Genomic DNA, 18,494 nt, shown 5'->3' on the forward strand with positions numbered 1-18,494 from the left:
AAAGAAAAAACTGTACACAGAATAAATGTATGAGTTTCCTGGTGACTCTCACTAAGGCTTCAATGTATTTTCTTATTGAAATAATCAAACAAGCTCTTGGCGAAAAGATTTGATACTGGTGTCAGAACGATGTAAGAATTGAAACTATTTATAATGTAAAAATTTTGTTTAAAGCAGATACATCACTTCTTATTTTTCTCATTTTGAAAAGAAGCGATGTTTCATTTAGCGCGAAAAGATTTAATACTGGTGTCAGAACGATGTAAGAATTGAAACTATTTATAATGTAAAAATTTTGTTTAAAGCAGATACATCACTTCTTATTTTTCTCATTTTGAAAAGAAGCAATGTTTCATTTAGCAGTAACTCTTCTCTCATTCTATGAGAGAATCTGTACAAAAGCAATATTTCAACTAAAATCAGTTCTGAAGGATATTTTTACGGAAATGCATAATGCAGAAGACCCCAATTAAATTTCCAACAAAGCACTGCCATCTTGAGTAAACAGTCATATCACTAGGGGCACACTTTTTGCAAGAAATGCAGCCTAGAAATTAATTGCTAGTGTGACATATGTCAAAACAAATTTTTAAAAGAATAGAATGCAGTTGTAACCATGTGTTTTACCTATTTGTATGCATAACCAGTATTCTCTGGCATGTAAATACATTCATTTATTCAGCAACTCTCAGAAAAACAAAAAAAGGTTTATTGCCCCCCCTTCTGCCCTTCACCCAGGTGAAACCTGAGTAAATAACACGTGTTTAATGAGTGGGAAAGTAAGTACAGAATGAAGATACAGTGCAGGTGGTATTTTGAAAGGCAGAAGTCATCTTCACACAAATAACTAATCTTGAAACATTCAGTCTGCCTTCAGAAGTTTTTCAAAGATATACATCAACCACCCCACACTGCACTAAAGGTTATTACTTTGTGGAAATCAAAGCTTTAAGTAACAGTGCTGGTGTTTCATAAAGAAGACTATAATCTATACTAACAACAAACAAACAAAATAAACAGACTACCTGGGAATAAAATTCAGACTTCAAAGATTTCAATATTCTGCTAATTATGACAATATTTATTTAAATTAAACACATTTTTATAAATGAGAATGTTTTAGCATCCAAGGGAAATCCAAACAGAAAACAAGGATTCAGAGCAGAGGTATGCAGAATCTCTTCTGTATTTTAATAGAAGATTATGTCCTAATCCTTTTCACAATGTATACCTATATCAAATCATCACACTGTACACTATGAATGCCTCACAATTCTATTTGTCAATTATATGTCAAAAAGCTAAAAAACAAAAAAACCCTAGGATTTAAACTCACTAAAAAAAAAGAAAAAAACTTATGTCCCAAACCAAAGACTTCTCTTATATCCCATATCCCAGTTATCTATAAATCAACTTTTAAACTTCAACATAGCCTCCTCTATATGAGCCAAAAATTAAAACATGCTTCCTGCAGTAATATATATACTAAAATCACTTTGCTTTTTCAACCAAAAAAAGAAGACATTGACCAGATATTGAACCACAGAATTTCGGAACTGGAAGGCTTGCTCTGGGGGCACACTGCACTGCAAGTCACGGGCAGGGTCAGCTCTCCAGTCCAGACTGAACTTCCCAATTCATCATATTTTGCTATCAGGAAGACAAGAGCTAACTGCATGATTTTTCACATAAAAATAGACCTTTCGGACACTTGTCTCCCAGAGTGCTTCTTTCCTTACCAATTTTTCATTCATTCTGTATATTACAGTAATTAACTTGATATCTTACCCTTAGTAGTTATTTCTTCATATCTTAGCTATCACAGCCATGTAGCCTCCTATGATAAGACTGAAGCTCTAGGATGGGCCTTCTGACCACTGGGGCTGCTCTTTCAGCTGACCCATTCTACCCAGTCATCAGATGTAAGAGCCAAGATAAGACTAAACAGTGTTTTGAAAAGTGATCATAATTTCCCTTTGTAATTTTTTAAACCAGTCTCTCCAAATAAATTTACTAAACAAAGCATATCATTCTTTTGTACTTCAATATTGGAAATTAAGTTACTTACCTCTCTTAAAACAGTGCTTTTGTAGCCTCGATACAATCCTTGGATGCCCTGAAACAAACAAAAAGCCCAGACCTCAGAAAGTTAGAATAGCAGAGACTTCTAAATGACATTCTGCATGAAGCAGATTGACCTTTTCTAAAGTTTGAGTTTTGAAATATTCACAATGACTACAGTTCTATAAGAGGTTAAAGCTTTTAAACTGGCCTAAAGTATATAAAGCTCAGATCAGCTCCCTTTAAAATGGGAACATCTCTAATAATAAAGCTGACTACATATTAATTAAACTTTACTTATTTTCAACATTTCTTCTCTTGGAAAAAAAATACTTGAGAAGCTTTAAATAAACATATTTTCAAAACCAAATGCACATAGAATGCCAATTATCCTTTCACAAAAGAACAGAACTATATTTTATAGTTTCAATTATAAGATGTCACAATGCATGAATAATCTCTCAATAGTGAGAGATACCTCTAGACAAGCCTTGACTTATCTGTTTAACTATCCACACGATTCAACAGGGACCCTTTACTGGACTGATCTCAATCATACAATTAAACACTCAATGTCTGCTCACCTAGGTGGCAGAGGGATTAAGAATAAAACTTTTCTAAAACCTAGGCTCACTGAAATTTTCATGTGACTGATTCCATTTTAAAGAAAAAAAAGGGGCTTCTGTACAAACTACAAAGAAGAGCAGCTCACTGGTCCCTAGCCACATGGCCAGCAGGCATGATTTTGGATCCACAGGTTAACATGAACCAGTACAAGAGGAATTACATTTTTATATAAACATTACGACACTGGTCACTAATATCAGTCCATTACCACAGGTCTCTTCCATGGGTCCTCAAATTCTATACTGATATTTTAATATAATATCTTTATTCACTTTACATATTCACTATTTATTCCATATCTGATTCCAAAAGAATGATAAGACTACTGCAATGTAGGACACGCACTTAGTAGTGTGGTTGTTTAGAAATTTGAAAAAGAAATAAAAATGAAACTAAAAATTTTGAAAACAATGGAAAGGCAAAGATAATCTTAGCATAAAAAGTTGCTATAATTGGACAATAAATTTAGCTTTAAGGTCTCTTCTAAGGCTCCTAGGATGAGGGCCACAGTGTTCCTATTAGCTACCAAACAATATTCTCAATAAGAGAGCTTAAAAACATATTCTCACCTCTTGACATAAGATGTTAGAGAAAATGTGAAATGTTCCTGAAGAAGCAGATACCTGTGCCCTCTGCTTAACTACTTCAGAAGGAACTCGAATCAGGCAAGCAACCTAAAATATACAAATTTAATTATATCCTTAAAAAGAAGTAACTGCTATGAAAAAGGAAATTGCTTCATAAGCAAAAATTACAGTTAAACAAAAGCATAATGTACAGGTTCAGTGCAAGGTGCAAAAAGTTGGTGTTTTTTTCGTTTTTTTTTTTTTTTTTTTTTTTTACCCTAAAACACTTAGAGCATTACTGGACATGCATTGTGTTACCAACACAGAACCTCTCCTCCCTGGTCCCACGTAGATTCTCCTACCTCCTGCGTCACTGCTCCAAACAAATCTGTCTATAAGCCACTCGACGGGAAGAAGCACATGCACTCATTCTGAACTCCCAATACCTACGAGGACATCTGGCGTTCACATGACAGCCATTTCAAACATGTTTGTTCAATGAATGAATCAAAAGGGCCTTAGCTTTACTGGAGTAACACACATCAGTAGAGGCAATACTGAAAAGCGGCTGGTTACCCCAAACCCTCCATCCCACCCCACCCTCAGCCTTGGCCAGCTCCCAACCGCAGCACCCCCTGACCTCCCCACCACGCAACAGCTGAGGAGTAACTCCAGGCACTCCCGGGCCCTGCTCCAGCATTTGAGTTGACGTAGGTCCCGACTAGTCAACAAACAATTGTAACATCACCCTTGGTGACATGCCAGGGTCAGTTACACACCACTCAACCTCCAACTTCCAGGACTCTGCCTTCAGTAGCCCACTTATCTTCAGAAATATTAAGAATTGGCCAAACCGGAAAGAACTGGTCTGCCCACTGAAGGACAGAAGGCAGGGGAAAGGGCAGCAGGCAACAGGGAGGGAGACATATAAACTGATATTTTAAACTGTTTTAATGGAAGTCCTGTATTTAAGCCTCTATACACTAAGTAGCCTGTCAAGGATACAAACTTTTTTTCCAATGTGGAATTCACACACCTGACTCTGGTGTTCAATATTTTGTATATGGTTAAGGAGATTAATTTTAAAACTTTTACAATATATATTTCATATACAAATATATATATTTGAGGCACAGTAAGAAATGTGGACAATCTTCAGTGACACGCAGCAAAATGGAAACAAGAAATTTAACAAAACCATCCCACCAAATAGGATGTTTGCCCTTTTCAAGAGTCTCCTAATTCCTAATTTGAGATTACTACCCAGTTTGGATATTATATAAGGCTTTGTCTCTCTACTATTAAGTAGCTCTAAGGTACAAATCAGCAAACTTTTAATGTAAAAGATCAAATAATAAATATTTTAGACTTTGCAAGCCAAATGGTCTCTGTCACAATGGTGCAACCATGCTGTGGGAACACAAAAGCAGCCATAGATAATAATGTGTAAGTGAATGGTGTGACTGTGTTCCAATAAAACCTTATCTATAAAGACAGGTGATGGTTTGCCAACCCCTGCTCTAGGTATAAACACTGGCAAATCCTTCTTTGGTATTAGCCTTGGTAAGAGCAGAGTAGGCACAGAACAGATGTAGGCCTCAGCAACCCCAGGAAACAAGGGACAGGAATGGCATGTAATGTGATTCTAGGTGTCATGGAGTCAGCTAACAAGGGCATATCACCTCTGAAAAGTAGCTCAAAAGTAATAGTACTTTATGTGGATGCACTCCAACTGATATGGTTAGAATAACATATCAGTTGGAGTGCATTAATTACCTGAAGTTATTTTTCTCCCCAAACTGACAAGACTTACAAAACAATATAATCTACTTTCTTTTTCTTCGTTCGAACATTTGAATGCCTTTTGTCTGCAAAGATATCTACAATTTGGGCCAATATAGCTTTCCACCCACAGTCTCCCTTCAAATTTACCTGATTCAGTTCAACAAAAATATGTAGAGCCAGACACTGCACAAGACACTGCCTGGTAAAGGAGACTAAGATGGTGCCCTGACTTCAAAGAACTCACAGCCACGTATAAATAGTTTCAATAATATTGATACATGGCAAGAAACAGAGTAAAATTAAAAAGAGGCAAAGACAAGTATCACAGCAAACGGAGAGCAGGGGTATTTAGTCCAACCTCCAGACTGAGGGAAAACTGCCAGAGATTATGCCTTCACAGAACCTTCCAAAGGAGCAAGAATTAGCTGGCAAGAAAGGTAAAAAGGGCATGATGGGGAGTGGAAACAGAAAAGCACACAATACGAAAGCAGGGTGTCCAGGGGTAACAGAACCATCCCATATCAAGTTAGCATTCCACAGTGTGTACCCACCCAAGCCATTCCATATCACCAAAACCTCAAGTTTAAGGTCAAGAGTAATGGGGAGTAAGACTGGATAGACAGCCAAGAAGGCCCTGTATGCCATGCAAGGAGCTTGGACTTCACTGCATAGACAATGGGACCAACTGGAACAGTTTAGGCAGAGGATCTTAGCAACATGGGTGGACTTGGAGGGCATTATGCTGAGCGAAATAAGTCAGAGAAAGCCAAATACTGTATGGTATCACTTAGATGTGGAATCTACAAAACACAACAAACTAGTGAATGTAATGAAAAAGAAGCTGACTCACAGATACAGATAATAAGCCAGTAGTTACCAGTGGGGAGAGGAAACGGGGAGGGGCAATATAGAGGTAGGGGATTAAGAGTTACAAACTATTACATATAAAATAAGCTAGAAAGATATATTGTACAACACAAGGAATACAGCCAATAGTTTACAATAACTATAAATGCAGTATAACCTTTAAAAGTTGTAAACTACTATATTGTACACCTGTAACATATAAGTACATCAACTATACTTCAATAAAAAATAAAATAAAATAAAATACACACAAAGTTTGGGCAGAGGAATGATAACCTGTGCTTTAGGGACATCACTCTGGCTGCAGTAGGTAGAAGAATAGTTGCAGGATGGGAGAGAAGAGAAAGATAAGAAGCAAAGAGGAAAGACAAAAAGAAGGCAAGACACAAGCTCTGAGACTGCTACAACAGTTCTATAGAAGATACCAGGAAATGAATATGGCTCAGAGAAGAAGGTTCAAATTTGACGGAAGAGTCAGGAGTAAAATGAAAGGACCTGGTGACTGATAAGAGGTCAGGAGTGGGGAGAGAGTAAGATGCTCCTACAGTATAGTGGTTCCATTAAATGAGACCAGGGGGGCAGAGGAGGAAAACAAGTTTAGAGCGAAAAGGATAAATTCACTCTGGGAAATGGTGAGCAGGAGAAATCTGTGGCACATGTAAGGGGCTGTGTCTATCCAAGAAATTAATATCTGACTATAAAGCTAGAAAATAAAAGGCTAGAGATACACACATAGAAGTCATCAGCATATAGGTGATGGCTGGAACCAAGAGGGTAGATTACCTAAATAAAGAGCAAAAAGGGAAGGTCAAAAGGCCAAGAATGGAAGCCCAAGGAACACCCACTCTTACAGAGCAGACAAAAAGAGAAGAACTGATCAGACATATGAGAAGGAGGAAATCGCTATGGTGAACACTGGTCTTCTGTGGCTGCCCAGTTTTCAACTCTCATATGTGAGAGGCTTCCCAGCTCAAGAAAACAAAGGGTGTCAGTCACTCTCCTCCCTGGCCTTGTCACCAACTTAGGTCCCGCCACAGGCTTGCTGCCTCATGAGAAGCGCGGCTTGTATATCCTCCAGCGTAACCTTGTCACACAACTGGATTCCAGGCAAGAAAAAAGGGCCTCCTCTTTTTTTTCAGATGCCCCCAGTTGGTGTCCACTTGGCCACAATTGTGTGACATGGCCACCCCTTGTTAGGAAGGCTGAGAAAATGGAGATCTAGCAAAGGGTTAGGCAGACTGCCACCCAAACCAAATCAAGGGAGAAGCGGAAAGTAACAGTCTTTGCCAACTTTCCAAAAACCAACCTTTTTTCCCGCAGGTTAGCCAAGATCAGTTTCAACTGAAAGCAACCAAGAATGCTACTCGATATTCAAGGGGACCAGAAGTCTTAGATGGAGATTTGCAGAGCAATGGGTCAAGAGTATCAACCAGTGCACACATGAGGGTTACTGGACTTCCCAAGAATTGTTTCAATGGCGGGCTGGGCCAGGAGACCCATTACGGTGAATTCATAAGTGATTCAGAGATGGAGGCAGGCAAGTAGAGAACTACACCAGGAAGCTGGTGGAGACGTTAGGAGAGATGGGTTCATAGCTAAAGGAAGTTCTTTGTCTTATCTAGGATGGTAAGTATTTGTACACAGGATGGGGGAAAGTGGTAAGAGCAAGGCAGAGATTGACAATTTAGGAAAGAAATGGGATAATACATGAAGACCCCAGAGGCTATGAAAAAGGTAGAGCCAGGAGCCCAAGCACATGCCTACACTGCTGGGATGACCACCCTTTGCCTGTGCTGCCCCTCAGCACAGGGTACCATCCTGCATCTAAACTGGGCTTTTCATTCAGGGCTCAACTCCAGGAGGGAATGAGCAGTGGTCTGGGTGAGGGTCTTCAGACCTAGACTGTGGCCCCAGCTTTGTCAGTGATCTCTCAAGCACTGTTGGACCAGAAATCTTCATGGTACACTTTTAGGCTTTGATTTCTAAAATTCTTAATTTTCTCCAATCATACCTTCTCTTTTTTACCTCAAAAGATTCTCCTTATTCTCCAAATAAACTATTTCCTCACTATTCTCATTCCCCCCCAAAAAAACTATTTTAACTGAAAATTTTTTACTTATTAACTTATAGTTTTTAAAATATATTACTTTCTCTCCTACTAAACATAAATACTGTGAGGGCAAAAAGAAAATATGCATTAATTTTACTAATCAACTGGAATCAACTGGGACGGCGGAGGGGACAGGAAGTGCTCTGGTATATTTTTTTCCAAGCTTTATTTAGGTTTGACAACATTTTATCTACTATTTTTTGGTATTATTTCATGTAAAGTAAATAAAACTACCCAAGAAGAGGGGAAATGCAAAAATTACTCATTTCCAAATAAATACCTTACCAATACTCCAGAATTTTTAAAATATATCTTTTTCTTTGAATTGAAGAGACTACCTTTATATATAGTTATAAAAAGACTAGAAAAAATAGAGTTGGATTACAGGTGATGTTTCTCCTTCTTTTCTGCCCACTTGCATTTTCTAAATTCTCTACAATGAACATGTATGATTACTTCACAAGTTTCTTTAACATAATTTCAAAGGGCAAAAACATTTGTTATGCACCAAAGATTTTAAGTGAGGGACAAAATAAAATCAAAGGACTAACTTAAAATATGCTTTTAGATGCAATCCTATTTATTAGCCTTGACAAAAGCAACATTTAGCTTTAATTTAGTGACAATAACACACACGCCCAAAACAGACTAAAGAGCTTACCACTAAGGCCTAAAACTGGGTATAAATTATGTTACTTTTGGTAAGAGTGTAAACTTTTAAATCCATGCTAATAAACCAGGATAGAAAATTAAGTCCACTGAAACTTACATGAACCTTACAGGGCAGCTCCCAGCATCTAAAACTCATTACAGAAATGAAAATAAATAAATAAGAAAAGAAAGAAAAGGGTACTCTAACACCTTGTATTTTTCAACTCAAGAGGTCAAGAGTGAAATATGACCCCAATATGTCAAGAAAATAGGAATTGTCCACTTTTGTGCCTTGGCATAAATATTTATAGAACTTCATGCTTCATAACCCTCCATGTTCTTACATTATATTTTTATTTCTTAAAAATACAGCAGAAGAGAAATTTTGTAAAGGTTCTCAGATGAAAAACAATCTAACAGAAGAGGTACAAAGCACCCAGCACGGTTTCCTGACTTCCCCGGCATGGCAATTTTGGTGTAAGAGGCCACAAAGTAATGCCTCTATTTCCTTCAGCAACTACCTTGCCTTCCATTTGGTTTTCTATTAACTCTGATCTATCTTAGATTTGAATCTGAGCCGCCAAGGAGTATTTCACTGCACAGGAACAAAAACATGTTATAGCATCATGGTCCTATGAAAGGAAATAAAGGTAATGTCATCTGTGGGTCTTGGGATAAAGCCATTCTTCAGAGCATCCTTTCCTCAGACGTCTGGGGTTCAGTATGAATCCATGACCCAGGGAGGGTGACATTTTCATTAAACCCAAAAATGTTGTATATGTTAAAGTTCTAACAAAAGACAGACAACTAAAGCTTTCCATAAAGAAAATACATGTCCCCAGTCTTTTTAAAATCAGCATTAAAATGCAATACTGGCCTCAGTGGAATTTAACATACCAAAAATCTGAGGAACTTTAAATTGAGAATGATTGCAATATTAAAGTTGCTACTAAGACTTTTCTTTCTTTAACATAAATAAAAACTTTTCTGATATGGTTTTCATTTTTGAAATGGAGAGCAGAATGTCTCCTTTTAGTATTTACTGACCACCAAGATGCAAAACTACAAGTCCTAAGACTAACTGTATGAAAGGAAAAAAAAATCACAGTGAACTCTGTCCTCACAATAGGTATTGTAAAATGAGTGAAGGCAGAGAGGAGAGAGAGAAAGATGCTGCTAAACTCCCTGGTTCATTCATTGCCCAAGCCAAGCTCCAGACTTCCACACATCACCTGCCAGCCATTTACAGTCTCACTTCCATCCTCTCACTCTTGAAATGCTCTTCAAAGTTGCTGGACATCACCCACAGTAACTTGCATTAACACTGTATCTTTTACCCAACTATTTCAACATAGTTCACAAAAACATACCCAACTTAAGACTTTTCCTTAGAAAACTTAATCAACAGCCTATAAATATTCATCTCGTATTAGAAGCTAATTATGTCAGTATTAAATATATAGATCAATCTAAGATAGAAGTTACCAAAGGTCAGGTAACTATTTGGCCTAGGGAGCAAGGGGAAAACCCAAATCTTTTGATTATCATCTCCAGAATTTTTTTAATTGAAGTATAGTTGATTTACATTGTGTTACTTTCTTGTACAGCAAAGTGACTGTTATATATTTTATATATATATATTCTTTTTCAGATTATTTTCCATCATAGTTTATTACAAGACACTGAATACAGTTCCCTGTGCTATACAGTAGGTCTTTGTCGTTTATTTTATGTATAGTAGTTTGTATCTGCTAATTCCAAAATCCTAATTTGTCCCTCCCCGTTTCCCCTTTGGTAACCCTAAGTCTGTTTTCCATGTCTGTGAGTCAATTTCTGTTTTGTAAATAAGTTCATCTGTATCATTTTTTAGATTCCCCACATATAAGTAATATCATGATATTTGTCTTTCTCTTACTTACTTTACTTAGTATGATAATCTCTAGGTCCATCCTGGAGATTGGTCCAAGCCAATGCTTCAAATGGCATTATTTCATTTTTTTATGCCTGAGTAATATTCCATTGTGTGTGTGTTTCTGCGTATACATATACATACATATGCATATACATATATATGCATATATACTCACCACATCTTCTTTATCTGTTTATCTGTCGATGGACATGGACATTTAGGTTGCTTCCATGTCTTGGCTACTGTAAATAGTGTGGCTGTGAACACTGGGATGCATGTATCTTTTTCAATTATAGTTTTCTCCAGATATATGCCCAGGAGTGGGATTGCTAGATCATATGGCAACTCTTTTTTTTAGTTTTTTAAGGAACCTCCAGACTGTTCTCCATAGTGGGTGTACCAATTTACGTTTCTACCAACAGTGTAGGAGGGTTCCCTTTTCTCCACACCCCCTGCAGCATTTACTGTTTGTAGACTTTTTGATGATGGCCACTCTGACCAGTGTGAGGTGATACCTCACTGTAGTTTTGATTTGCATTCCTCTAATAATTAACAATGTCGAGCATCTTTTCATGTGCCTGTTGGCCACCTGGATGTCTTCTTTGGAGAAATGTCTATTTAGGTCTTCTGCCCATTTTTTGATTGGGTTGTTTGTTTTTCTGTTATTGAGCTGTATCAACTATTTGTGTATTTTGGAAATTAAGCTCTTGTCAGTCACACTGTTTGCAAATATTTTCTCTGAGGCCACAGGATGTCTTTTTGTTTTGTTTACGGTTTCCTTTGCTGTACAAAAGCTTATAAGTTTGATTAGGTCCCATTTGTTTATTTTTGCTTTTATTTCTATTGCCCTGGGAGACTGATCCAGAATTATTTTTCATTAAAGGTATATCATATTTACATGCGGCTAATGAGTTTAAAGGTTCCAGGTTTAATTATCAGCTAATTCTTCATGTTTAAACCAGCAACTCTATAATTAGTTCAACAGAAACTTAAGTAAGTTGAATAGAGCCAATCAAAGTTTAATCACATTCAAAGTAAAGCTACTTTAGACTTTGCAGAGTAAACTCCAAGTGGCAAGTTAATGAGAGAGAGAATGAAAATTCAGGGCACTCTAAAATTTTTTTAAAAGCACAGTTTACTTACTTGTATTTTATTCCACATTCCCAAAATTCTTTCTAGAAAGCAGGTTTCCAAATTAAGAACACCTAACATTATCTTTCTACACCACCATTTAAATTCAAAACCCCTACAAGTGAACAGTTCATCTGTTTGTCAATTCTGCCATCTGCTGGTTACAAATGGAATCACAGCTGTTGATAAAATAATGCAAAAAGTAATTGTTAAATCCAAATGTACCTTCCTTAGGGTTTAAATTTTATCCACTCATACTGAGTTATAAGTTCACCATGCCTTTCTTCCTTATAAATAAGACTCCTTCCACGTATACAAATAGCCAATAGGCATGGAAAGAAAAAAAAAATTTTTTTTGTAAGTATAGGTCTTCTCTTTCCTGACAAAACTAACATTCTTGATAATCCAGACTCTAGACAAAAAGTTAATAGTCTTCTCAACAAAAGTAATTTATATCTTTTAGGCCCTGTGTCTTGAAGTTATTTACAGAATTTTACAGAACCCAGAGGTAAGCTTCAAACGGCTTTTTCACTTTTATAACTTTCTGTAACAGGACGGGGCCATGATTTCACATTTGATGACAAGTCTCATGGATGGATTTATATACCCAACCAATATAAAATCTGAAAATGGAGGAGACTGTAATGCTAACTACACTAATTTCCTATTGCTGCTGTGACAAATTACCACATAATTAGTGGCTTAAAACAACAAAAATCTATTCTAATTCTGGAGATCAGAAGTCCAAAATGGGCCTAAGTGAGCTAAAAATCAAGGGGGCTTCTAGAAGCCCCCAGCATTCCTTGGTTTGTGGCCCCTTCCTCCATCTTCAAGCCAGCAGCTTAACATCCTAAAACCTCTCTAACACACCCGCTTCCCTCTTATAAGGAGCCTTGTGATTACACTGGGCTCATCTGGATGATGCAAAAAAAAATCTTCCCATCTCAAAATCCTCAACTTAATCACATCTGCAAAGTCCCTTTTGCCATGTTAGGTAACATGGCCACAGGTTTCAGGGACTAGTACATCTTCAGGGGGCCGCTGTTTTGCCCACCAATGTAACCAAATGCAAGTTTTAGAATCCTGACCTTGTCTTAGTTTAAGAAATCCAGAGTGATCTGAGTTCTTAGCATTACCCAAGTAATATACCTCACATCTCCAGTTGTGCATCAGTTCTGCCATTCTTAAAAGATGACATAAAAAATAGAAAATGAAGGTCTAATATTTGTCTAACTATTCACCCTGCAATGGTGTTTTATCGTCCACAGCAGCTGGGAAACCTTGTGTGCAGCACTAAACTTCTTTGAATTTCAATTTCTTCATTTTCTGAACTGACAGCCTTCCCAAAACTATAAAATTCTAGGGCTTCCCTGGTGGCGCAGTGGTTGAGAGTCCGCCTGCCGATGTAGGGGACACAGATTCATGCCCTGGTCCGGGAAGCTCCCACATGCCGTGGAGCGGCTGGGCCCGTGAGCCATGGCCGCTGAGCCTGCGCGTCCGGAGCCTGTGCTCCGCAACGGGGGAGGCCACAGCAGTGAGAGGCCCGCGTACCGCAAAAAAAAAAAAACTATAAGATTCTAAAAATGTGCTCCGAACAGCAATTTGTGTGACATGGGACCAGAACCAACACTTAATGAACACTTTATGTATCAGATGCTTAGGCTGAGCACTTAAGAAGTGCTGTATCACTTAAGCTTTACAAGAACTGTGAGTGGGGTAGCATTAACCCGACTTTTCAAGATAAGGAAAACAACGGCTTGGTAAGCTTGCATAAAGGACCTATAGACACAGAGCAAATACACGGACAAGTCACCATTCTGACCCTCATCTGTGTAACTTGACAGCTCATGATCCATAAGCTGCCTCCTTTCAGAGGTCCTCAAAATATTCTCTACCTATTTAATAAATGTATCCAAGTTCTTTATATGCTCCTCAAGGACAGGGGTCAAAATTTCTTATTCTTTGTTTCTTAGCACCAATCACAGCACTAGGTGTGTAACAGGCACTCATATATCTACAAGTATTCAATTACAAACCAAAGCAAATTTGTGACAGTAACATTTAATTCATTATGCTACCAAGAACCCTACTCTTAACGATATGTTAAAAAATAAAGTTTTGTCACTGACAAAGTGCAGACCCCTCAGAAGCAGTTAATCTTAACTTCATCTTGGAGAGAAGTATTCGGTTTTTCCATGAACAGTGTAGTGGTGGTACTGACCAAGTAACATTCTTGTGGTTTAAGTTGGATTCTCCAGCTTCATCATCCTACGTGAAAATCATACTCATTGTTTCTACAAAGCTAAACTTAATTTGTGTAGCAAAAACTGACACCGCTCTTAAAGACAAAGCCAACACGGAGCTCCCCTCCCCTCCCATGCACTAACTACACAAGACGATCAATGAAACGCACTGGCCAAGGTCCTGAGTCAACACCACCTGAAGGAATGCTGCATACCACATCAGAGAGAAAAAGTCCACACAACAGAAAACAGTTTGAAATGCGGTGGAGAGAGAAGCCATCCGGAAAGTGGAGGGACTGGTGGGTAAGCTGCTCTGTGACAAGTGCCTCTGAGAAAAATCTCTCAGCACATCCATGCGGGTACTTTAATGAAAGACCACCAGCAGGATCATCACTGCACAGGGGTCCTGCCAGGCCCGGCCCTCTTCCTCCCCTTACCACTGTCAGCTCGGGCTCAGAGGGCCGGGACAGCTGGAGAGCTGGGGTGTGCTTCTGAGCTGAGCTCAGGAGACTGACAGCAAGCTCAAGCAGGCACACAACACAGACACACGATGAGATGACACAGGTACCCACGAGGAAAGAGGCACTGAAGGAACGCTGCTAGAAGGGCTTTTAAAGGAAGAACCTCCACCCTGACTCTCGTCAACTCACCTTCTCCCTCTGCATCCCCCGCCCTGCCTCAGTGGAGGCTCTAGTCATCTCTCTCTCCCCGGGATTTCTAGAAGAGTCTCCGCCCCTCCATTCACACACCACGCCCAACTCCACACAGCTGCCAAAGGATGTTCTTAAAACACCAACCAGTGGTGCTCTCCTGCTCAGCCCTTCAGAGGATAACAGCCAAAACCTCCTCACCATAGCAGGCAGGGCCCTCTGGGACGACCGGGTCACATCTGTGCTCCACATGAAACGTGAAAGCGTCTAACAAGGGCTTTGCCTAAGTTCAATAGCCCTCCTTGGACTCGCAGCTCAAGGCCTAGCTATTCTCTGAGGCCTTTCCTGAATCAACACCCATCCACCCACTCTAATCCACTTCCCTTCAGGCTCTTGTACTTACTTTTCTTAAAATACCTGTAACCCTTTAGGGTACTTCCATACTTACATGTCCATCTGCAGGTCTAGACTGAAAGTCTCTAAAGGCAGTATCTGGTCATTTTATCCCCAGGGCCGAGAACACACTAGGCCGTCCTAAGATCTAAATCCACACTGCCAGGTAAGGACAACAAAAGTGGTGGAGGAAACTAAGAGGAGCTGAACAAAAGCAGCTGATATAAAAGGAATCAAAGAGGTCCAAGTGGGGAAAGGACATAAAAAAGGAAAGGCAACGGAAAGGAAGTTCTTTTTCGCAATTCTGTAGAAAATTCTTTGTGTAATTCTTATAATTTAGCATTCCTAAGAAGGAATTACAAAGTCTGTCTGCCTTACGTACTTAATGTTCTGAAGTACAAAAAGAGGCTCCCAGGCACACTGGAAAATGAACAGATGGGAGAACAGGGCAAAAGGCCCCCTTGGGAGAGGCACATGCTTAGATGCATCAGAAAGCAAAGTGCCTGTCTGAGTGTGGCTGGGTATCTAACAGTTCGGTTGCAGCTTCTAATTGTACAGCGAATTTCCTAGCACTGTCTCCACCCTCCTGCCTCCGTGCATCTTGACACACACAGGCATTTTCACCTGCAGCATTCCTGCGAGCTTCCCTCTGACTTGACGGTGACACTGAACTTCAGGGATACCCATCTTATTTTCCACTCAACTTATCTTCCATGACTCAATTATACAACTGCACAAGAGTCTGACAAACTGCTAACACAAGCGCAAATGAGAGTTCCTCTCTGTTAATTTATGGATGTTTCAAAACATATCATGATCATTTCAAAAGATGAAAAACGTTTCAAAAGTTGTTAACCTTTCTTCTATTGTTTTGCTCAGTGGTTCTTAGAAAAGGCCAGTAGAGATCATGAAAAACACTATACATACACTTTAAACCATGATATTAACAGCACAGTTTAAAAAGAACTTAAATCCCTGCTAGGGAAAACACAATGATAAGTAACACATGCCCCGTGCTGTGTAGCTGATAACACTCCTGACAACAATGCACCTAATCCTCCAAGAAGCCAATTCAGTGGGGAAGCTGAATAAAAACGATGTGCTTAACCCATATTCTGATGTTCAATGAGCCCCTCAAATGACTGCAGTACACTGCCACCCTCAAAAGTAACCAGTTTATTAAACTAGGATTTTTTAGTAGGCCTAAAAGTATGTAATTCTGAGGAAAACAAAAGGAATCACACTTTTGATCAGTGTGCTCCATACCTACTGAAATATTCTTATGCACATGACTGCCAAGTCAACTCAATAGAAATATTTACCACTGGGGTATAAATCAAAATTTTTGATAATCCTTTACGAGTGGTGCTTATATATCACTGAACACCAGAAACATCTAGGAATCTTGTTTAAAATGCAGGGCCCACAATGCCACCTCCAAAAATCTTTATTTGTAACCTGCTGCCCAGGCAAATGATTCTAAAGTAGGTGCTCCCTGGGCCACACGGTTGTGTGAAGTACTGTTAGAGGCTGTCAGAAAAGCATTTACGAAACATGTTATCACTGGGTTCCTAGCTTTCTCAATCCCAACTTAGAACAGGACTGGAAAGAAAAATCTACCAGCATCTATGTGTGTAAGGACATCCACAGACATCACCCATGAGCACATTAAATTCACAAGGGCCATTTTAGCAGCAAAGAAATTTTAATAATTCTTCTATTTCTGAAAACAATATTAACTAAGTCCGTAAGTAGGATAAGACCCAGGAAAAGTCAAATCCTAAAGTTGAAAAAAGAAAAAAAATCACTACCACTGCAATGGTAGCATCTGTTATACTAAAGTAAACCCACCCCAACCCTTCTGATCTAATTACAGATTCTACTTCTCACAGGGCTTTTTCTGTGTCTGATGAAAACTGAGCTGTAAAATAATTGAGGCAGGGATTTAGAGATTTGGTACAGCAAACCTCCTAATAAAAATGGCACAAACGGGACTCTTCTCAGTGTTGTTCCATATTAAATCTTATTTGATCGATTTTACTGTATTCCAAATCACAAACATAAGGTAGAAGCTTGTAATTATAGTTTTATTGATTTGTCATTAACTTTTAATCAAGCTGCTGCTACAGGGAATGGTTATTACAGCAGTGTTCTTTTGTTTCTAAGTTTCACACACTTACCATCACTACAAACAAAGTAACCGTGGACACATTCAATGCCAACAAAAATACAGTATTGTTTCTAAGGATTGTGTCTGCAACATAACCATCTTATATCAGCGCAGGTGTGTTACAGAACAATGACTGCACTAAACTATATCTGATTTTCTCTAGGTCTCTTTATACCTTTCTGATCACTGACAGATATAAATGTTCTTTGTTTTATATTCCTTATTTGTTCCTCCTAAATTCATCTGTTCTCTTACTTACAGTGACCATACTTGGCTGAGTCTGCAACCAATTTATGCTCTATGAAACTGAAAGCAAATTACTAAAACAGATAGGCAGTAGGTACGTGTCTGAAGCATTTATTAAGAACAATGATACTGAATGGTTGCAGGAAGTTTAAGAAAGTTTAAAGATTACAGGAACACCAGAACAACATTTCACAAACTTCATAAATCTAATAAAATTCTTAGCATACTAAACTGTAACTGAATTAAAATCAAATAAAGTCAACATCAAGAGATGTTTCACAGGTGAAGTCCTCAACCTATGTACCTGCTGCTGATCAGTGCTGCTCTGAAGGCTCTCCAGGCATCACAGAAACTATAACAAGGCATCTGACATGAGGCCTTACTGCCTAAGGGACCATGGAAACCATAAGAGACACAATAAAGATAAGAATGTCCTAGAATTATTTATTTCCAGTCTTACAGATACCTATTTCCTAACTCTAAAGTCTACCTACGTCACCTTCTATGCCCAACAGTTCACAAAGAATATTACGTTTAAAAGGCTCCAATTTTTAAAAAAATACCAGTTACAGATACTAACATATTAGAATACAGTGTTTTCTACAAATCAAAAGCTGCATCACTAACATGACTGACCTAACAGCTATCCTTTGCCCTATTTAATTATGCCACTTTATATATCCTTCGTAAGTCTAAGAGACAGAAATTTTATAAATTGAAGAAAGTCTATCCTCCAACATGGCAAACCAGCTTTCAAGCAAGATGGCCCTGTGGGAAATGAAAAAAGAAGTGGCCAAGTTCTTTTTGCTGCTTGCTCTCAGCAGCGTAATAGAAAATGTAAACCAAGTGTTGAACTTACAAGGATATATTTAAACTAAATCAAAGCAACAGGCAATTCTAAAATAGAGGCTAGAGGGCTTCCCTGGTGGCGCAGTGGTTGAGAGTCCACCTGCCGATGCAGGGGACACGGGTTTGTGCCCCAGTCCGGGAGGATCCCACATGCCACGGAGCGGCTGGGCCCATGAGCCATGGCCGCTGAGCCTGAGCATCCAGAGCCTGTGCTCCACGGCGGGAGAGGCCAC

At 38.8% G+C, this 18,494-nt stretch overlaps 1 protein-coding gene across 3 annotated transcripts in view; it reads right to left on the minus strand.

Annotated features, from left to right (window-relative positions):
• The window catches only part of SLC25A26 (solute carrier family 25 member 26), a 143,167-nt gene that overhangs the window by 102,234 nt on the left and 22,439 nt on the right, over positions 1-18,494 (minus strand). For all 3 annotated transcript variants that reach the window (XM_081246540.1, XM_081246541.1, XM_081246539.1), the window contains 2 exons: positions 3,258-3,362; positions 2,069-2,116 (listed from right to left, as the gene is read on the minus strand). In XM_081246540.1, coding sequence (XP_081102666.1) covers positions 2,069-2,116; positions 3,258-3,362 — 153 coding nt within the window. The remainder of the gene's footprint in view (positions 1-2,068; positions 2,117-3,257; positions 3,363-18,494) is intronic.

Source organism: Mesoplodon bidens (genome assembly GCF_964165515.1).
Source record: "Mesoplodon bidens genome assembly, chromosome: 10".
NCBI lineage: Eukaryota > Metazoa > Chordata > Mammalia > Artiodactyla > Ziphiidae > Mesoplodon > Mesoplodon bidens.